This window comes from Sinohyriopsis cumingii, chromosome 11, assembly GCF_028554795.1.
Source record: "Sinohyriopsis cumingii isolate HCF-2022 chromosome 11, ASM2855479v2, whole genome shotgun sequence".
Taxonomy (NCBI): domain Eukaryota; kingdom Metazoa; phylum Mollusca; class Bivalvia; order Unionida; family Unionidae; genus Sinohyriopsis; species Sinohyriopsis cumingii.
In genome coordinates, this window is record NC_142971.1 from 110170072 (window position 1) to 110193279 (window position 23208).

Consider the following 23208-nt stretch of genomic DNA (forward strand, 5'->3'; position numbering starts at 1 on the left):
ACTTTTTCTAAATGGATTACTCATATCAGCAAGGGGTTTTCACTGTAAAACATATGAGGCCTAGTTGGTCCTAAATGAAAATTGTCCTGATAGGATGTCCAATATAGACAACTAGCAGCCATATTGAAAATCTTGTTATCGCCACTCCTTCTGAATGGGCATATGAACATGGGGTTTTCATCAATAGACTTCTTATGATACCAGTTGGTCCTAAATAGAAATGGTGCCAGCCATATTCCAATATGGTTGCCACAATGACTTTCTTAATAATGTAGAGGTATTGAACTGTGTAATGAATTTTCATTCTGAATTTTATTATGACAAACAAAGCAGCAAAAGAGATATAGCTTAGCAGCTTAATGAGGAAGATTTAGAATGCATACTGTGTCCAGATTAAACATTGAGATAGGTAGACAAAGCTTTTCCCAATTATGTCAACTATTACTGAAATGGAGAATGTGGTTCTAATTTGTACATTGCCTGAATTAAACACTCTTTTGTTTGTCTGTGCTAATTAATGTAAATGGATCAAGACATTCATGTACAATGCCACTGCCTGAGGAAATTTGTATGTTGTGTTTACAGTACACATACTGTGGTCAGAATAAAATATAAAATTTCCTCATATTTAAACATTCATGTCTTTCATTGTCACCATTTGTTTTTTCAGTGAGGTGTTACCATGGGTTTTGAATTACTAGTTGCAGATTCTTAATTATGGCTTCACTTTACAATGTTTATGTGTAACAACTAGTTTTGTAAGATCTATGATTTTCTTTTTGCATTCAATATACAGAATAACAATGCATGTTTTTCAGACCAGAAAATGGAGGAAGGTTTTGCATTGGGAAGAGAATTAAGTACAGGCACTGTAACACCAAGGTTGGTACAATGGTACAGTGATCATTTTCAGTCAGGCTTACTATATATACTTGCTTATAGGTCATGTTAAACTGCAAAATGCACAGACCCAGATCTGCAATCACATAAGTGCCAGCAGATCTGGGTCTGTGCAATTTGTATGAAGTAATCACTAAAGCAAACAACATAGACCCTGATCTTTAGGTTTATTTTGCTATGGCAGATCAGGATCTTTGTTGCTTGCAGTTTGATGACCTATATGTGAGTCTATATACAGTATTTTCTTATGAAAGAATCAGGGTCCTTAGCAGTATTTTATTAACATGAGCTTATATAAGGTTTCACATTTTTTATTTTTGTCTCATTAGTCTATGAAAGCAAAAGATACCATGTAGGATGTTATTAATATAAAAGTGCTGACATTGATTACATCATTTCTGTCATTAGTTTGAATTTAAATCTTATTTTTTTATACTTAACATGAATGGTATGCATCAAAGATACGGTCACTGTTGTACATTTTAGCATGTACATTTCATGCAAATTTGTTTTTGTTATTTTATGTAAATTTGGTATTTGAGTTTCCAAGGAGGAACTTGTTGAATGACTTTTGATTTACAAGAATATCTGAGGCTTTTGTTTGGTCTTTGCCTTATGAATAGGAATAATAGAAAAATTTTCCTTAAGTTAATCAGTGATTAGTTGGACAAAGGTCATTTATTCTAATACAAAATGTGAAAGCTTTAATTACTGTAAATAAATAAATTCCACGTCATATTGTTGCATATTTTTAGAGAAATAATAGAATATATTCGATTCCATGGTGTGGTTTACTATAGATGGTTCAAATAACATGGATGCGTACATAAAACCAGTTTTTGTCATGGGATTGTGACAGTCAGCCAAAGATGCATAATAATGCATTTTCTTTTGGTCAAAATTTTAGAGAGCACATATCCAAAAGTATCCAGATTAACAAAAGAAAAAGAAATAGCAAACCTTGTTTGCTGAGATTCATGCTTTTCATTTCAGCCATGCACACCAGGCACTCCAGATTTCCGACTCCAGCAGTGTGCGGAATACAACAGCAAACGGCGGCAATATGGCCTTCCTGTTGAATCACACTGGATACCAAAATATGATGGAAGTAAGTTATATATACCTTCTCCAACATACTGTCCGTCATTGACTTTGCAGGAATTATGTAAATGTTTTATCTCATTGTGTAAAATGGTCAATGATTACCTGTTGGCATCATGTATATTGCTTCATGTACTTCAAAATGCATAGTATTTATCAGTTTTGGTTTCCTTAGTACATATATAAAATTTATATGCACTCTAAACACTTGATGCCAGAAACAGTTATGTAATTGAGTTGTAACTGAACTGATCGTGAGCTAAATTGTTCGAGTTCTGACCAAAATATTCGGAGGTTACAGTATGGATCATTTAGGTGCTTGCCATAAACATATTTGAGCCGATCCAAATGCTCATTGGATTAGATTTGGCTAGTAGACTGTTTTTATTTATAGACAGCTCAATATTGAACTTTGAAACCCATTCTGTCATCACTAGAAGCCAACATGGTGGTAACAAAGCGTAGCCGCTCGCTAAATGTCCTAGCAAACTTTAATGCTGTTACATTGTTCTTTCTGGTTTTTACAAATGGTATCTGACTATCATTTAATATATTTGAAATTTTGCAGAACATCATTAGGAGTTTACTGTTAATGTCACATGACTATTGGACTTCAAATGTCATAGTCTGAGATTTGTGTAGTCATGTGACCAGTAATGCAAATGATGAGTACTGGGTCAGGTTTCATCTATGCTGCAGTTTTGTCTAGTCTGATAGCAGATTAAAGACATAATGATTTTAATACTGGGGCCCCGAGTGGTCCAGAGCGTTCTTCGTTACAGATCACTGCCATCTCACCTCTATCTGCGTGGGTTTGAGTCTAGGATTCTGCCAATGTGGGTATGTGAGAAAGCTTGCCATTAGCTTCTCATGGGCCGGTGGTTCTTCCCAGGTTCTTCCTCCACCATTAATACTGGCCGCCATGCATAGCCTATCATGTGCTGAAAAATGGCGTTAAACCCTACAACAACAACAATTGTAATACTTGCCATTTTTGAGAAAATAAATAATTTTCCTACAGATTTCATGCAGGTATGACTTGATGTAACATTGTTTAAGTTTACTAGGCCTGCTGGTAAGTGACTTCTGTATGTCACTACTGCACCATGGCGACGTAGTCCAAATTTTTGATAGGTAATTGCTTTGACCCCACATCCCACCCTAAATGTCCAATGGGAAAAATGTGGTGTTTTATTTGGAGGAAACTTGGATTAGGGCATGGACTGCCATTCGTTTTAAGTCAGATTTGTTGTCCAACGTGTTGAAACTCTAAGCTGAACTTTGGTATTAAACTGTTACACTGCGACATATAGCTTGAAGCATTTGTTTCAAATCTTATTTAGGTTGCAGGATTAATGGAAGATTGCTGTCTCTTGCATTGAATATCACAAAATGATATGAGCTCCTTACAAGTTTTGTGACTGGTTTATTGCATTACAAGCAAACATATGTTGATTTTACAGAGAATTCAATCCTTGTTTATACAGTAGTTTATAATTTTGATTGTTATTTGTCAAAATTGAAATCAGCTCTTTTGTAAATGATTTTTTACATCATGGATCATGGATTTTAACCAGATTGTCTTAAAGAGTTTATGTTCTTTGAAAAAATCTTGTTTTGGGTTTTATTCACCTAGATTAATTCAGGGTTTACACTTTCTTCTTTACAAATTAAGATTCTAATGCTTTCCATTTGTTGTTTTTTCATACTGTGATAGAAAATGTTTATTTTGTATAACATGTATATAGACTGTTATCTTGATTTACAACAGATTATTATGATTTGTTTCGAATAAAATGTCTGAAAGGAAAAAAAACTAATTTATGTTAATTATATGTTTTCTCATACTAACATGATGCAGGTCAGCAAAGTAATGTTAGAATTTTTCTGTTGATTGAAATGACTTTTCATGCCAATTTACAGGAATATACAGCAGTTGAACTTGTTTCAAATACATTTTATGGTTTAGTGTGTGATAAACTTCTCTGAATTAAATTATTGGCAGTCTCAAAATAGGAACATCTTTGATTTTTTTAAAAAATGCATGTTTTATAAGCTAAAATATTTTTTAATTCCATTCAGTAATGGTGATATGTGAACCTTGAAAAAATTATTTTCATCCTGGAAAACCCCTGAAAATGATCCGGAAATTTATCTTTATAAAAGCTTGGGAACCTTGTATATATATTTGCTGTTTGCTGTGTTCGTTCTATCTGCATTGTGTGTGTGTGTGTGTGTGTATATATATATATATATATATATATATATATATATATATATATATATATATATATATATATGCATGCTATGTTCCATATGTCTGTGTAATGTGTGCTTATTATGTTCCATTTATCTACCTAATGTATATTTGCTATGTTCCACATGTCTGTCTAATGTGTATTTGTTATGTTCCATATGTCTGTATGATTTCAGTTCAGCTGAAAGATGCCTGCAAGTTGTACTGCCAGAGTAATGCCAGCAACATCTACTACATGCTGAAGAGCAAGGTTGTAGATGGTACCAAATGTCGACCCGATGGAGACGACATGTGCGTGGATGGAAAATGTAGAGTAAGTGCATATTAGGGCAAAAAATTATGACTGTCATTTAAATATAGATAACTATCACAAAGTACTTGCCTAGTATTCATATGTATAGCTTACCATACTGTTATGGGGGCCCCGAGTACCTGCATGGTCTAAAGTGCTCTCCATCATGGATCACTGCCATCTCACTTCTGCCTGCGTGGGTTCGAGTCTTGGGCTTGGCCAGTGTAGATATGTGAGAAAGCTTGCCGGTAGCTTCTCGTGGGTTGGTGGTTCATTCCGGGATTTTCCCAGGTTCTTCCTCCACCATTAATACTGGCTGCCATGTATAACCTATCTTGTGCTGAAAAATGGCATTAAACCCTATAACAACAACAACAACAACAACCATACTGTTATGATCAAAGTCATGCAGTATATCTGTAATATATGATATATGTTCAACATAGTTACTTAACTATCTTGTATTTTATATTGCAGATATGGATTGCAATTAAATTACAATATTGATTTTTTTTTTTTATTAATAAGATGAACCTTGTTAATATTTTATGTGGAATCATGATTACTTAATTTGTATGAAACTTTGGTTACAATTTCTCGTTTTAGACATTACATTTTTAATATACATTCTGTTTCATTTATTGCACAGAGGGCTGGTTGTGACAACAAGCTTGGCTCTAGAATGAAGAGAGATCGATGTGGAGTCTGTGGTGGTGATAATTCCTCCTGCAAAACTGTTACAGGAACGTACAACTCTGTTAGATATGGTGAGATCAATAATGAAATCATAATAGCAGTACAAGAAACCTCAGAAAAGACCACTTGTGTGAGGTTATTTCTCTGCTTGTGCACATATTTTACTTTTCTCACAGTAAAATGGGATACACCTTCAAAAAGCATACTGTATTTACCTTATATCTTAGGACAAGATAAACAAAAAATAAAGGCAAATATAGATCTAGTCAGAATTTTTATTACATCAAACATAGTGTAAAGCAAAACACTTGTTCAGACTTGCATGAATATGGAGGCAATATAATTACTAGTAAACACCTGAGTGCACTCCATTCTGCAGCAAATAGTATTACATTTAATATTTTAAATTATTACAATCCAAAAAAGTAGATATTAGTATTACATTTAATATTTTAAATTATTACAATCCAAAAAAGTAGATATTAGTATTACATTTAATATTTTAAATTATTACAATCCAAAAAAGTAGATATTAGTATCATGTAAGTAATACCATTGTCTGTATGCAACTGGAAGTTTTAATTCATTTTTGGAGATGCAAGTTTCGAATGATTTCATTTTAAAATCGTATGATTGATACCCTCATTAATCATTTTACAGATAAACATTGATATTATGATTGAAAAGATGTCCCAAAACCACTGACTAAAAATAAAGATCTGTCCCAGAACATATAGTGCACAAAAATTTACTTTAGAAATTAATAGTGTCACGGCATAAACTGTAAATACAGTAGTTGCTGAAGTGCTCATAGGTTTCTCTCTTTAGGAACAACAAGGTAAATTTTTCCAATCAATAACACTGTCACTGACAGTGAGATGCTTTAATATCCATGTGAGTGTGGCCATGTTTACCATAATAAAATATTTTAAAAAATTATGATGGTTTCATAAATATATTTCTCAAAGAGGTGCTCTTCTTAATAAGATTATTCTTGATATTAATAGGTTCTACTTTTCATATATCTTTGTGCATGTCTGGAAATCTCATAAAATATATATGTTGTTTTTTCTTCAGGATACAACAATGTCTCTTGGATTCCTGCTGGTGCAAGTAATGTAGATATCAGGCAATATGGACATACAAATCTCAGAGATGATGAAAACTATTTAGGTAAGATTGCTTTGGTGAAGTTTTTATAGTTTTTTAACACATGAAAAGCTTTAATTGCTCCTTCTTATGGCAATGTACTCCATATGTCAGTTCCTGTCAGTACTCCTTATTATGGTAATGTATTTGATTTATGGTGATGTACTTGATGTATTGGTTCTTGTCAGTACTTCTTGTTATGGTAATGTACTCCATGTATCAGTTCCTATGAATACTCCATGTTATGGTGATGTACTTCATGTACCGGTTCCTGTCAGTACTCCTGGTTATGGTAATGTACTCCATGTATCAGTTCCTGTGAATACTCCATGTTGTGGTGATGTACTTCATGTATCAGTTCCTGTCAGTACTCCTTGTTATGGTAACGTACACCATGTATCAGTTCGTGTCATACTCCTTGTTATGGTAATGTGCTTCATGTATCAGGTCCTGTCATGATTTCTTTTCTTTTAATTTCATGAGAAAAACGTTTGTCCATATTTTGACTCTGGAACATCCTTTGTTAATTCAAAGTTTAAAAAAGGAGAAAATGCTTTGCAATGATTGGGTTAGATAAGATTATATGCTTATTTGTCTCATGATAATACTTCAAAATTTTAATCATAAAAAATTCAGTGGGCAAGTATTTTTCTTTTGTGTTTTTCCAAGTAATAGAACCATTTAACTTTTTAAAGAAAGAGTTCTGCTAAGAAGGGGTTATATGATAGATTTAGATTGGTTGTTTTCTTTTCTTTTATGACCAAACTTTTTCAATTCAGTTATTGTGAATACGAAGGGAGAGTATCTGCTGAATGGAAACTTTGTTGTCAGCATGTTCCAAAAGAAAGTGCCGGTGGCTGGGGGATACCTGGAATACACAGGCTCTGACAGTGTGGTAGAGAGAATAAACTCTTCAGCAATCATCTATGAGGATATATTTGTACAGGTGTGCTGATTATTTAACTATTTTTTGTAACCGCATTTAACAAATTGTTATAATCTTTATTGAGAAAGACTTGTTAAATACAGATCTTAGATTTTTCCATTCAGCATTAGTGTCATCTTTTTGCTCTGTCTTGTGAATTTTACTTCTGAATCTTGCATATTGTGTATAATGTATTCTACTGTTTTTTTTTACCAATTTTTGTTTAGTTGATAAGATAAGTGCATTTTACTTTGGAACAAAAAGTTTGTATCATTTTCTGAGTTGATTTGCAGGGGGAGATAATGACCTTTAGATGTATGCTATAATGCCACTACTGAAGATAAATTAATATACTCTGGATAATTTTTATGTCATTTACTCTTTACATTTAACACCTTTCTGATGGCATAAGTGGTTAGAGCTCTGGTCTCATATGTTGGAGGTTGTGGGTTCAAACCCGAGTTGTACCAAAGACCTGTAAAAATGGAACTAGCGGCTGCCTCACTTTATGCTGAGCGTTAAGGGTTGGTGTTAGGACTGGTCAGCCTGGTGTCATGATAATGTGATTGGGTCAGATATGATACCATGTGTCTGCAGCATGATGACCCAGTGCTAGACATCTCTTATAAACTGCCACACTGAGGACTTTATAGTGATTTGACTCAGATTGATAAAGCTACATTCAAAGTCCAAATCACACACACACATTTGCAGTTAACAACAAATGAAACAAAAGCCTTGTTAATTTGTTTTGTTTGAATACTATTGTGAAGAAAATCCTATCAATCATCAAAGTAGTTGTAAAACAATAGGAAATACAAATGCCAGACATGTTACTCAATAATTTAAATTCCTGAAGTCTTGGCTTATAAGCCATGCCAGTAACCTGGTGTTTACTTCAAAGCACAGATGAAAATATGGTCAAGGAAAATACTGGAAATTGTGATTATAATTGTAGATATTCTATCGGCAGTTCTCAAATCTACAGGTAAACAATATGTATTATACCTGTTCTGCAAGTTGCGAAATGTAGTTTAATGGCTGCTCGTATCTGTTTAATATGAATTATTCATCTGTGCCTCTGTTCATTTATTTTGTTCTCATTTATTATTTCTGCCTAGTAATAATTTATTACAGTTGAAAAATTGCTACTAGTTTTTGGAAAGTAAAATAAATGAACAGAAGAAGAGCAACTTTTATTTACTTTATTTTCAAGTTGGATTTCATAGAAATTTTTCAGGTGTCAGATCACAATAAAATATTAGGTAAGAGTGGACACAGTCCAACTTTCAGTTGCTTTCAGTTGGTTTGTACCAAATAATTGTGCAAACTCATTATGTATTGCTGTTACCTTTGTTCTAATTGGATGCATGCAAGAGTGTTTTCATTTGTGATGTCATATTGTTTACCCAGTTTTCAGAGGTTGATAAAATCAGAAAGAAAGAAAATTCTTTTCACAGCTGTAAAAACAATGTTTACAGCATTCTGTTTTTACATAAGAAACTTGTTCTTCTTTTATATGAAAGTACTCTTGTGGAGTAAACCTTGAATACATTATTGAGGAATTATGAAAACTAATGTGGCAGATGGCCCATAATAGTCTTGTTATATCTGAGAGAACAAACATGAATAGTCTAACTTCCAATTGCAGGGTGCAGTGGAGAGGAAGTATTAGAATTTTGATCCCTATAATGTTAAATGCTTATAATTTTATTTTACTCTTGACCTTGAATTCCCTGGCAAAATCGTGTGTATTATACATAATTGCACATTGTACACAGTGAGATATGTTATTGCTCATTCTTCCTGTTTGTATAAACTCATTGTATGCAGCATATTTTGTACCTATTGTCCATTGCAATTCTGAATTTATGTTTTCATTAGCAAAATCCATATATCCTCATTTGTAAGTCGAACCTAACTGCAAACTGCTCAGACCCAGACTGCCATTGCATAATGCACCAGTGGATCTGGGTTTTTATAGTTTCCTAGGAGTTGTCAGTAGAATAATCATCGTAGACCCTTGATCTGCGAGTGCATTATGTAACATCAGGTTAGTGTCTGTGCTGCTTGCATTTGGACCTGATTTAGCCCAGTATTAATGTTTAAAAAGACAATGCATAATTATGTTTATAATATCCAGTGGTGAAGTAACTGTATATATGTTGTGATTGGAGCCTTTTTTCACACTATGAAATTAATATTCATTGCTGCTGCTGCTGCTGTAACTATTGTCACAGCTACAATATTTATCATTGTGGTCATCAACATTTTGATATTGTGCAGGTATTGACTGTTGGGAATCTAAATCCACCAGATGTGCGTTACTCATACACTGTCTCCTTGGGAAACAATGTACACTTTATCTGGCATGAAGACAATGAATGGAGTGAATGTGATTCACTGTGCAATGGTAAGATTTCATTTTATCTTAAAATGGTAGAGAGGAGTATTGTTTTCAAATTAATAAAAGAAGTAAGACAAAAAAGTTTAAAGATGCAATCTTGTAAAACAGATTAAATAAGGCATTAATATTTCTAGATCAGCATATTTTAATTAATAGGTATAAAAAATTTTTTTTAACTGTAAATAATTCATGTTTTTGAGGATTGCCTTGTAACAGATTTGTGTTCATGGGTGGTTTCTTCTTAAGTGAGTTGGTTTCATCCATCAGTAAAAATGATGCCCCAAAACAGTTGGCTGTTCTATATGAGGAAGCTATTATGGTAGGTTTGAAAAATAGAATCTGGTGCCAGTTTAATTAGATTTTCTTAAATTATATTTTAGGAAAAAGATCCAAGAAGGTAAAGTGTGTCCGCAATGTTGATGGAGTGACAGTGTCAGACCAGAGGTGTGAAAATCAGCCACAGCCCAGGACTGAGACTGAACGTTGTAATCGTCACTGTATGATCAAGTATGTCACAGGCATACACTTGCATTTAAAATGTACATTATTTCTCCTCTGATAAGCCAGGGTTTGAAAATTTACTATGTGAAATTGAAATGGTTGAGTATTTATTGCACACCTCAATCAGGCAGTAAATTTCTATTACTGAAAATTTAGGTTATATTTTTCCCTCAAAATTTCTGTTCATTAGATAAAATTGCTGATTAGGAAAACTGAAATTTACACTTTTGAGCAAGGCAGTTCTTTATAAATTGTAATACATGTGAATGCTTCACATGATGGTTTTATACTTTTATTTTTTCATAATCAGTTTACATCATTATGACAAGAAAACATATATTCAGGCAAGCTTCTCTGATCCATATGTCATTGTATTATCAGTAATAGGCATTTGTGCATATGATTGAATGAATTTAATCAAATGTATTCAGTAACTCCTTACCAAATATTTTGATAAGAACATGAGAAATCTAGTAGAAGAATTAGATGATGAGAGTGTTGAGAAAAAGAAAGGTAAACCCAGTCTTGTTCAGATCCACAATCTGGATTTTCTGATTACCAAAAACCAAGTTGTACAACGTTGATGTAAGAAAGGAACAAATGTGAGAGTGTGAGTGAGTGAGTGGAGAGAGAGACAGAGAGACTAACTAGAAGAGGAATAGCTACAGCATTAAAAGTGTGAAGGTGGTGAACTTTTATGCCAAACTAGAGAAAATAACCAGGTCTTGTAATACAAAAAGCACACTTTAAAAAAGAAAATATGTTCAGAAAAGAAACCCTGAAATGGCATAACAACAGTACAGCACATAAAAGGTGTATGCATGAAGCCTTGTGATTCTTTTCCTTTTCAGATTTAAATAGCTGATAGATTCAAATGTAGGGCAAGTAACAATCTTGAACAAGTAGAAAATTTAAGTACTTTATTGGCTGGGTGAATAAGTCGGAGTAATTATCAGCCCTGGATAAGCCCATTATTTGTGAAAGGTTGATCCCATATTTTCACAGAATTTGTTTGCAGATTTATTTAAGAGGACTGCTAATTGCAGCACAAATTCATTTGATCAGTTCACTAAAAACATTTTTCAAGCAGGGTATCAGCATCACCCAGGTTAGAGACCAATTGACTTCCAATGTTTACAATGCCAAAAAGATAATTTTCTGTAATTGGTTCTGGGGGAATCATGCAGTTCTATCTTTTGCCCTTTAATTACAGTTGCAGGTTTTCTTATTTATCCTTTTTATAAAAATATTGTTCAGTGTAGACCATTAATCGCTGCAGGTAAGACCTATTCAGTACCCTTAAGGTTGCTATGGACTCTATCATTTTTCCCTCATCTTTCAGAATTCATCAGGTTATTTTGCTTTTCAGAGACCAGTCTTGCCCTCTTTAATGCACAAGTGGAACCTTTTGTATGTTCTTTGATTGTTATCTTAACCTACTATTGTACCTTGGAGTGAAGCTGTGCTGGATAACCTTACCTCTAAGGCAATCTTTTTTCACTCCCTTGCATTGGCAAGGAGTAGTGAATTCATGACTTATTAGTGGATACAGGTTGTTTGCAGTTAAGTGGTAACTTTGATTCATTTCTCTTCTTTGCCAGCCTGGTTTTCTGGTCCAGAATGAGCTACGTTTGGTAATCCCAATTCCACTGATATCCCCAGTCTCTCAGCTGTATCTGTCTGGTGGCAATGAAAATACTGGTAGACTCATTTACAGTGTGATCGCAATTTACACAAGGGTTATAATTTTTGAAGCACATGCCTAATTTGAAATATGCATAAATTGAGATCATTTTCTCTGTATAAATTCAGTACGTTAAAATTAGGGGATGCTTCTGCAAAGTAGATTAAAATAACAGAATAATGAAAGTTTTCATAAAATGCATAGGGAAATTAACTAAAACATAGGAAATATAAAATAAAAACATAAAATTATGAATTTTAATCAATAGAACTATATATACATGTAATTAAAAAATGAAAGCTGCATGCTACATGTAGTTTCACTAAGGTTCAAAGCATGCTTTATCATGGCGGTACTCTGACCAGCTTCATACCTTTTCACTACTTTAAGTTTAACCTGTAAAGAAATAGCCTTCCTTGGTCTCTTCGGACTATCACTTGCTCGTCTTTTAGATGCCGTCAATAATTATGTTCCGAAATTGTACTGTAACAAACAATTTGTACATGTACGTACATATGCAGCATGGAGGCCACAAAAAAACAGAATGGTGGGTTTATAAGAGTTGGGCATTGTGGGTTATGTTTGTGTGCAACAGTGGCACGATCTCTATGTATGAGAGAATTATCTCAATAGTAGCGATCTTTTTTGCGGTTTTTTCCCATCTTGCATTTTTTCAGAATTGTGTGAATTGAGATCACTTAAATTGTGATCACACTGTAGCTGATTAAGGATTTAGGTTTCTGTTGGGCTAATCTAAATGGAAAAGAAAGGGTAAAAGTATTTATTTTCTTTCATAGGTATGTCAGATATTTTTCAGCCACCATTTTGAGGTGGATCTTTCAGACTTTCAAAAAGCTTTCCAATCTCTCATGGAGAGAGAATATTTTTTCATGGAAAATCCATGAAGTTAGGGTTTATTGCTGCATCATGAGTCTGTCTTTATGATTATTCTTTAGACGATGTCATGAAAATTGCCTTCTGGCATTCTCGTTCCACCTTTTCTTCATCTTCCATTGATCATTGTTGTACTAGAGTGAGGTATTTCTACCTTGGGTCCAGTTGTGTCAGCCCAGTAAGTTGTCAAGTTATCCTACAGTCTGTAGTTGATCACCCTACTGACAGAAATTATCAGTTAACTTTGACAACTTATCTTTGAGCCATCAGACTCCTACTGGGCTGGCAAATTCAGCAATGCAATATTATTGCTATAAAAATTGTAGAAGATGGGGTAAAACTAATTTTAATTATGTAATATTATCTGCTGTTATGGCCTAGTTCCCTTCCAAGTTTTAGTCCAAATCAAAGAAGGACAATATTGCAATGAGTAAAGTTGACTGAGGTAACAGACTGGGATCATATTGTTTTTGTTTTCTAAGCCTCCAGTTACTAATGTAGGACCAAATAATCATTTTGAACTGTGGACTGACACTGGGAACAGATGTAGCAATGCAATATTAAGCATTACATTATTAAATTTTGATTTACCCCCCCCCCCCACATTTTGCAAACAAAAGTAATTGAAAGGATTACTATAAGTAACTAGAAGTAAATTGTTCAGCACAAAACAGATTGTACTATGGTCCTTTTGAAGGGCCTCTCACCAGGGAGACCACTACCTTATTAGAGTCCACTCTGCTAAACACCAAAATAGTTTATGTTACTGTTTCATCAACCTCTTGAGGGGCTACCCATTTTATTAATCTACTTTTTGTGAGAAGAATGAATGGTCTTTCAAGAGAGGAACTGCTGTATTAATTTCAATTACATTTTTTTACTCAGCACGGGACAAGTTTGTTAGGACATGTGATAAATGTTCTTTGCAAGCAGAATTTTGCAGAAACAGTAATAAATACAATTATTAGTATACTTGATTTCGACCCAAGTCACTTTTTCATGTTGTGTGGATTCATTTTAATCATACATCTATCTCTGAATTAGTAATATTTTTTCAGCAGAATGATTTGCACTTGTTAAATTTATTTACAGTAGTCCCCCTCTTGAACGGCCCCCCTGACCAGCGGCCACCCGCTCCTTATGGGCAGAATCCGTTGGCACCGACAAGTTTGTGTTCAAAAGTACCCCTCATGAAAGGCCACCCGGCTAACGCGACCAGCGGGCAGCATATTAGTGCAATAATATAAAATTTACCCCTCACAAGCGGCTGCATTTTATTTTAATATGTATCCAGAACTAGTATTTTATTCATAACGTGTTAAGTAATCCGATTTCTGTTTCCCGATGTCAGGTTTTTGTTACTGAAAGAAGTACATGTACCACTAAGGTTAATATTATATCATTTATACCTCATGAGAAGCCACATTTATTCCATAAAGCCAAGAAAGACTCAAATTTTAATCCATACAAAAGGGTAAGTACATGTAATCCAATTAGCTTTACTGCTGTGTTATCATATGATGTCCGGTTTAGTCACTCTGATAATTGTTAAGATTACAATTATGGAACAGTAGTAACAGCTGAGAAGTGGCAGTATCGATGTACAATACACAAGTCAGCAGGAAAATGGTTTGATAGCCTTTGTGGCTTCCCTTAGTAAGATGTTGAGCTTGTTCACTATGATAATTAGTGGCTATTACTTCTGACAATAATTGTCAAAATTACAAATCCTAATGACCGCGAGGTCAAATCTGCATGATGTTAATGGTACATATCGAAGCCGTTTTGGCTTCTCTCAATTAGTGTAAAGAAATGTATAGAAATAATAGGGTACCAGACTGCGACTAATGAATCACGTGACAAGCTCACTTTCTCTAAAAACACATGGCAGTTTGTTTAGATGCATAAAAAATTGTTTTATGGGTATTGTAGTTGGTAACATGAATAACTTACTGCAAAAAGTTCAACATGTCATCGAGCAAAATAAAAATTCTCAGTTTAAAAGAGAAAGTGAAAGTAATTCAACTGACCAAGAGCTGAGGTGGGTGGCTGTCGAGGATCCTAGCAGAAAACTAATGTTGGAAAGACTCAGATAAACAATTTCTTGAAAGATAAGGAAACAATTCTGCAGAAGTGGGATGGTGATGTTTGTATCCCGATATGAATGACATGAAAAAGCAACACTTTTGTCAGTCGAATTGTGATATTACGACTTTACCTCAAGAAACGGATTGTTGCACATATTTCAAGTGTGACACAATATTGTGTTCTGTCCTTAGTGGAGAATCAGCTGATGTTAATAATGAAGTTGTCGAAGATTGGAACAAAAGACTAAACGATATATGCAGGGGATATGACAGCAAGGATATTTGTAATTGTGTTTTTTAGATTTTTACCAACAAAGTGACAGATGATGTGATCTGTAACATAATTATAAAGACAGTTTAAAAACTGTATCAATGGTTATTCATAACATTCTTTTGAAAATGATGAAACAGTTTGTTTTACATTTATTTCACAACATGCATGTGATTTTTTAATGAAAATATTAAATGTTTTAGAATTAAATGTACTGTACTTGTGACTTTCTTCATTTGTATTTACTATTCACATGTCATCCCCCTCTAGAAAGGCCTTCTAAGAGGGGGACTACTGTATCCTGTTAAGGTGGTCATTTTTGTCAAAGTTACATGAAAAAATATAATAGTTATGACAAAAGTAAGTATAAAGGGTTAATATTTGTTAAAAAAATTTCAGCTGGAAGGTGGACACTGAAGAGTGCTCAGTCCGATGTGGGACAGGTACTGCCAAGCAGCGAGTGTCCTGTATTCTACAATCACAGACCAACACTTCCACCATTGATGATAAATATTGTATAGAAAGGGTAATTGAGATTGGACCTCAACCACAGGATTACATTCCCTGCCAAGGGCAATGCTTACAGACCATGTGGAAGTACACAGATTGGACATTGGTGAGAAATTGATTAAATAAAATAGTATACAGTGCGAGTTAATTTATGTTCATAGCAAACATATTTCAGGAAAATTGTCTGAATCATGCATATTAAATGCAGCATTAAGTTTTTTAACAGTGGACATCATGATTGGGTCCTGTCAGTTGCATGATTGTACAAACACCACCTAACATTGACAAATGAAATTTGTAGGCATATTAGCATTTATTTGTAGATTTTTAGGCCACGACAGCAGTTTTTAAAAAAAAAAATTTCTTCACATTTTTGATTAATTAGGATTTCAACTTTTTTGACATAAACATTGCTAACAAAATTAATCAAAGACCACTTGAAATAGACAAATAAAAGTTAGTTTTAATATTTTATTCATACGAAGAGGATGATGTTCGAGACATTATAACAATTTGTCGGTAGTTTTAGTTTTATTAATTTTTGGGACTTGACACTTTTTCTTGACAAATAAGATTGTTACTAAAGTTAAGCACAAATAACTAGAGGTACATGAATTAAATTTATTAGGTATTTATATGTAGATGACATGAATAAATTTTGTGGCCATTATAGCAATTTTCCATTATTTGCACATTTTTAAGATTTTGCATTTTTTTTCAAGGCATTATGTTGAAGAAACTTTGGCTTAACTTACAAGCCTGCAACATAAAACTGCTTCCCTGATCATTGCTATTTTGACACAGGTATGGTCAGTTGATGCATGGTGTACAGCATCATAAATGCACCCAGATTCAGCCTAAATCACATTTAGTGCTTGTCAAAGTTACATCTACAAAATATAAGTATTGTTTTATTACCATGAACAGCAAAGCTCAAAATAATAAAGAAGGAAATAAGATTGATTATCAGGTAAACAGAATCTGGACTTTATGCATAGAGGTGTATTTCTGTACTTAGACCATCAGTTTGGATTCCAAAATAAAAAAAGTTTCATGTGCAATTTGCTTCTGTGTGTTTGATAAATGTCTAATATTTGTGTCAACATGGATGGAACTTATTTATTTTCAAAAATAAAGCACACCATTAAAATCAATCTTTATTTTATGATTATGAAATAATTAAGACTATATTGACCAGGGGAGGGGGGACAAAATCATGGTCATAATGGAGTTAACAATTCCAACTCATTAATAATGCGGTATTGAGATTTTAAAATAACATACAGATTGGCTTCTTGGCTCCACATTGCAGCATTATAAAGATTCCTGTTTGTATGCATTTTTTATTATTTATTGGATTCCAATTTTGCAAGGTAAAAGTTTCCTGATTGTAGCCAGGTCAGAAAATTGTAGAAGTTAACCCAAACTGAAATTTGCCCATACATGGCACTCTTGAAAACTTTCTGCAGCTGGTGTTAAATTATTAAAATGTGCTATGATCTTCTCTGTCACTACTTGACCTCGAAAGACTTTGTTTTTAAAATCCATTGATAAACATTTGTACACTTTGTTTGGAGTTATCAGTAGATCAGGGTCTATGTTATTTGCATTTGGATTTGCAAGATTCTGTATACAGTAATTGAATTGGCGTGTCTTGCAGTGTACAGCTACATGTGATGGGGGTACACAGAAACGGTCAGCAAAGTGTGTTGATATACGGGGCAATGTTCTACCAAGCCATGAGTGTAGTATGAAAGAGTTATTACAAGAAAGGACCTGTAACAATCATCACTGTGCTACCTGGAAGCCTGAAGACTGGACAGGGGTATTAAGACCTTATTCTCATTTCATTAGTCTTCTTAATAAATAGATACTTTGTCATTTTTGCATTTTGCTTGTTTTGGTATTAAGACTCATTTTTCATTTTTCATGTCAAGAATGCAAAATCCAGACACACCAATTTGATCTGAGTCAGGAAAACTAGGTACATGTGAATAATGTAATGAAAGATAAATCGTATAGGTTACTTTCATGAAGCTATATATTTATCTCTTGTTAATAAAATTTTGTACTGACTTTTCATATGATACCCAACATATTTTGAACACTTATTTTTTTCCTAATGTAAATGGTAAATGATAAACAATTGATGACTAGTTATTTCTGTCAGATTCATTGAGAATAATATTATTATGATCGGGTGAATTTGTACCTTAATTTGTCAGTGCTCGGTGACATGTGGACGGGGTTATCATCACAGGAAGGTGATGTGTGTGCAGGGTGAGAATGAGGTACTTGACAATCTCTGCAGCTCTCTCAACAAGCCCACCAACAAGAAGGAGTGTTACGTTGGGCCCTGCCCAATGTGGGTAACTGAAGATTGGGGTCTGGTAAGCATACCATTCAGTTTTTAGAACTATTAGAATATCACATTGAAAGATTGCACAGTGTATGAAATTTTCTGAATCAGTATCACTTAAGATAAATTTTAAAAATTTGTATGAAATGTTGAGATTGAGATATCAACTTGGGCAGTAATATTGTACTGACCAAGAGGAGGTGTGCAGCCCAAAAGGTGACAGTCAGCAGAGTTTTTAGTCAGTATTGGTTACATTAACTTTTCTTGAGATGTTGCATATTATTACAGGATATGTATGCAGTGACTCTAGATCAGACTGCATATAACTACTGGAGTGGATTACATTATGTGATGCTTTGAATATATTCAAGTCATATGTTGTAAAGTCAATTTATGTTTGTGGTTATTTAGCAAGATAAGGCATATCTGTCAACTAAACATAGCTTGATATTTTACAAATGCTATGTACAACCGTACCTAGAGTTCTATAATGTTACCTGGGGAAATACTTCTGACAAGAATATTTACAAATTATTCCATTTGCAAAAAGAGCTTGCAGACTCATGTTAGATAATGCTGAAAACATCCCAAATCTATTGAATGATATTAAAATGTTAGAAATAAGTGAACAAATACTTTTAGAAAGGCTAGATGCACAAAGTTTCAAATAATATGGCCCCGTTTTATCTCAGTGAACTGTTCCTTGCTTGGAAACAAATCAACAGCCCCTTTATAAGATCACTTTCAGCTGACTACCTTTCCATCCCAAAACCAGTTAACTCTTTAAGTAATGTTTCAATATTCAGGATCACTAATTTGGAACATAATCCTTGAGGAAATTAGAAAAAGTACAAATATAAATGCATTAATTATAACCCACTTCAGTGGATGAAGACCATTCCAGTGGCCTAGAGGTTAGAATGTCTGCCTCAGATGCACGAGGTTGTGGGTTTGAACCCCGCCGGAGTCATACCAAAGACTTATAAAAAAGGTACTAGCAGCTGCATCACTTGGTGCTCAGCATTAAGAGGTTAGTGCTAGGACTGGTCGGCCTGGTGTCAGAATAATGTGACTGGGTGGGATGTGATGCTACATTTCTGCAGCATGATACCCCAGTGCTAGACATAACTATGAACTTAATGCAGACAGTGTAGCAATATGACTGATTTTTTTTAAAGCTATGTTAAAAATCCAAATTACAGGCAGGCACACACACACACACAGTGAATGTAAAATGGAACCAGTTTGATTCGACAAGTACATTACAACTGAAAATATAAATTCACTAACTTTCCTCTTTGTTGTCTAACTCATTTTGTACTGTATGTACACAATTTACCTAGGTGGAGCATGTTCATTAAAATTTTCTGTCTATTTTGTCCTTATATTTAAAGTTGCTTATTATCAGTGTGTGTGTGTGTGTGTGTGTGTGTGTGTGTGTGTGTGTGTGTGGCTACATACATGTACACTGAATGTAAATATGCATATAATAGAGGGCCACAAGGACGACTAGTTCAATGCAACCACTTGTGTCAACCTCTTTTAATAAAGTCATTATTATTATTGTTGTTGTTGAATGTAAGTTTGATTACCATGGTAGAATGAACAGCACATATATGAGCTGTCAAGATAATAGAAGTTGTATGATCTTGTTTTTTAAATATTTAAAGTTCATCCATCTTGGAGGTATAAAAGACATAAATCAAAAAAGTAGTTTAATATTTACTAGTGGTTAAAGTCTACCTAACAGGGCTTATCTAAATGTTTACTAGTGGCTAAAGTCTAGCTTATCTAAATGTTTACTAGTGGTTAAAGTCTACCTAACAGGGCTTATTTAAATGTTTACCTAACAGGGCTTATCTTAATGTTTGCTAGTAGTTAAAGTCTATCTAACAGGGCTTATCTAAATGTTTGCTAGTAGTTAAAGTCTAACTAACAGCTTATCCAAATGTTTTCTAGTGGTTAAAGTCTACTGAACAGAGCTTATCTAAATGTTTGCTAATAGTTAAAGTCTACCTAACAGGTTATCTAAATGTTTGCTAGTAGTTAAAGTCTACCTAACAGGGCTTATCTGAATGTTTACTAGTGGTTAAAGTCTACCTAACAGGGCTTATCTAAATGTTTGCTAGTAGTTAAAGTCTACCTAACAGCTTATCTAAATGTTTGCTAGTGGTTAAAGTCTACTGAACAGAGCTTATCTAAATGTTTACTAGTGGTTAAAGTCTATCTAACAGGGCTTATCTAAATGTTTGCTAGTAGTTAAAGTCTACCTAACAGCTTATCTAAATGTTTGCTAGTGGTTAAAGTCTACTGAACAGAGCTTATCTAAATGTTTACTAGTGGTTAAAGTCTATCTAACAGGGCTTATCTAAATGTTTGCTAGTAGTTAAAGTCAAACTAACGGAGCTTATCTAAATGTTTGCTAGTAGTTAAAGTCTACCTAACAGCTTATCTAAATGTTTGCTAGTAGTTAAAGTCAACCTAACAGGGCTTATCTAAATGTTTGCTAGTAGGTAAAGTCAACCTAACAGGGCTTATCTAAATGTTTGCTAGTAGTTAAAGTCAACCTAACAGGGCTTATCTAAATGTTTGCTAGTAGTTAAAGTATACCTAACAGGGCTTATCTAAAGTACAGTTTTACTGGACTCTTATTCAGTGAGAGAGAATGACTGATATCAATTATATTAAAGATTTTTGAATTATTTTCAGTTCTATTTCAAAAAGTCCTTCTATTAATTGAAGGCTAGTGCCAGTACTGTCATCACAATTTAGTGACACTTATAACTTTAATCATTATGCTATCATAAGTTGAGCATGTCTGATTATTTTGAAGAAACTGTACATAAGCATTTTCAGAGGTACTTGTATTGGTTCATTATTTTGTAACAAATGCAGTATTTAGTTCATATCCAGTTTTTAGATTTATTATATGCTCATTCTTTTCTCTTTTGACTTGACATTGTCAGAATCATGCTGTATTTATTTTTCAATACTACACGGCTTCATACATCATGACATGTGTGCCTAAAAATAGTATAGTGTACATAGCTGCCAACCCTCATGAATTTGGCTGATTTTCACAACGTTTTACAGCGATTCACAGATTCATAGCGCAAAGCCAATAATTCACGAATTCTCCAATTCTCAATTATTTTAAATCTTTAATAAAATTACCGATTTCCCATTAAGCACTAGTCGTGACATTCGCAGTTGCCAAAACAGTCCGGTACTGCTGGTCATCTACAGCCGATTAGTACATTTGGCCCGGTAGCAAGCATTTTAGCGCATTTTAATCTATATGTATAAGAGTAGTTTTACAAATGTTTTTGAGAGAAAGTGGGGCCTAACAGGAATTTCGCTCTGCGCATGCATCCCCAACACTGATTTGAGTTACCGTTCAGCATCGCATGTAAGATCTTGAAAATGTCGTCACCACCAAGGAAAAAGAAATGTATTGCTCAAAAAGTGAAGTTTAATTTGGAATATATCAAAAATTGGCAGTGCATTCTGCCATTAAACATTGATATTCATCATGCTTTTTGCACTCAGTGTGCCACTGCAGAGATGATGTGAGGAAGCACATTGGTTGCAAAAAGCACGTAGAAGTTGGGAAAATGAAGAATTTGCAGATTTCAGCTCTGGAATATTTTATGCCATTGGCGGAAGACCTGCAAGCTACCAATGCTGAAGAATTGTTTGTGAGTTTTCTTGTCGAATACAATCTATCTTTATCAGCTGGAGACCACGCTAAACATTTGTTCCAACAGATGTTCCCTGACTTGAAAATCACTTCCAAATTTTCCTGTGGAAGAACCAAAAGTGCTGCAGCTCCTGTGCATTCCTGACAGCAACAGTGACAGCGAAAGAGTATTTTCTCTAGTGAGGAAAAATAAGACAGACTTTAGGGCCTCCTTAGCTTCAGAAAATTTGTCGGCAGTTTTAGTCACCAAGATAAACCAGCAGGCAAGAAGTCTGAACTGTTTAGAAAACAAATTTACGATCAAGCAGTTGAGGAAGTTCAAGTCTGCCACAGTATCATGTCTTGATAAATAAATATTTCTGCATATATGTAGTGTTTTAGTTTTATATTGCAATCTTGATACAGTGTAGTATTGACAGTCAGAGTGGATGGAGTTATTATCATGGTATTTTTCACTAATTCATGTCCAAATTCATGACTTTTTATCCCTATTTTCACTAATTGTGAGCCTGGAAGGTTGGCAGCAGTGAATGTATTTAGGAACTATTTTGTTAAGAAACCATGTACACTCATATAGTAGAAGCTTTAGGTTTTGGTTGATTAGATTTGTTTGTGAATAAACTAAACAAGCTGTTTTGTCCATTTGAAAGTAGAGATGATAAAGCTAATGATATGGATGAGTTCAAGTCACAAATGAAACATTCAGATAAGCAAACGAATGAACATGATGTTTGCAATGTCAACAACAAATGTGACAGACACAGTAATTGAAAATATTTCGGAGAAATAGAATCGTTCAAACTATGACCATTGCTTTCTGGGGTCTATAAAAATAGCATGGAAAAGCATACTGAGACCAAGGGCAATCGCATTTCTATCAGAGATGTACCACATGTCAGTCGAAACATTAAATTTGAGAAAATAATGCAACGGAATGTTTTGGTAGAAAACAAAAGCCTTGGAGCCAGTAAGCTAAGATGATGAAAAAGTATTATTTCTGCTGCTAGATGGACATCACACAACAGCTGTTTTGCAGTTTTCCCTGTTTAACTATTTTGATACAATGTTAGGTTTGCTTTAGAAGACATACTCTGTATAATACAGGTCATAGTGGGGTCCATGCATGCCAATGACAGGGCAAAAACATGTCTTCTTTAGCTGGTAATAACAATGATAATAAATATATTTGCATTCTTTATGTCTCGAATTTGCTTAAAATTTACATTTTTTGTTCTGCAAATCTGAATGACATATTACTCATGGAAAATTTGATATTAAGCTTTAGGTAGGAAAACGAAATGAGTATATAATAAAATGGTTACTGCAGCTGTGTGGAAAAATATGAGCTCTTTTTTCAGACTAATACTGCACTCCAAAGGTTGCGCAGTATTATTGAGAAAGAATTCATTCATATTTTCCCACACAAATGTATTAACCTCTAATTATTAAAAATATATTTCAAATTAAGAGATATT

General features: G+C 33.9%; 1 protein-coding gene across 1 annotated transcript in view; it reads left to right on the forward strand.

Moving 5' to 3' along the window:
* The window catches only part of LOC149789283 (A disintegrin and metalloproteinase with thrombospondin motifs 9-like), a 343799-nt gene that overhangs the window by 214495 nt on the left and 106096 nt on the right, over positions 1-23208 (forward strand). Inside the window, exons 13-23 of the mRNA XM_089975475.1 lie at positions 819-882; positions 1894-2008; positions 4435-4571; positions 5200-5317; positions 6324-6419; positions 7175-7341; positions 9607-9733; positions 10108-10234; positions 15564-15780; positions 17335-17499; positions 17900-18064. Coding sequence (XP_089831601.1) covers positions 819-882; positions 1894-2008; positions 4435-4571; positions 5200-5317; positions 6324-6419; positions 7175-7341; positions 9607-9733; positions 10108-10234; positions 15564-15780; positions 17335-17499; positions 17900-18064 — 1498 coding nt within the window. The remainder of the gene's footprint in view (positions 1-818; positions 883-1893; positions 2009-4434; positions 4572-5199; positions 5318-6323; positions 6420-7174; positions 7342-9606; positions 9734-10107; positions 10235-15563; positions 15781-17334; positions 17500-17899; positions 18065-23208) is intronic.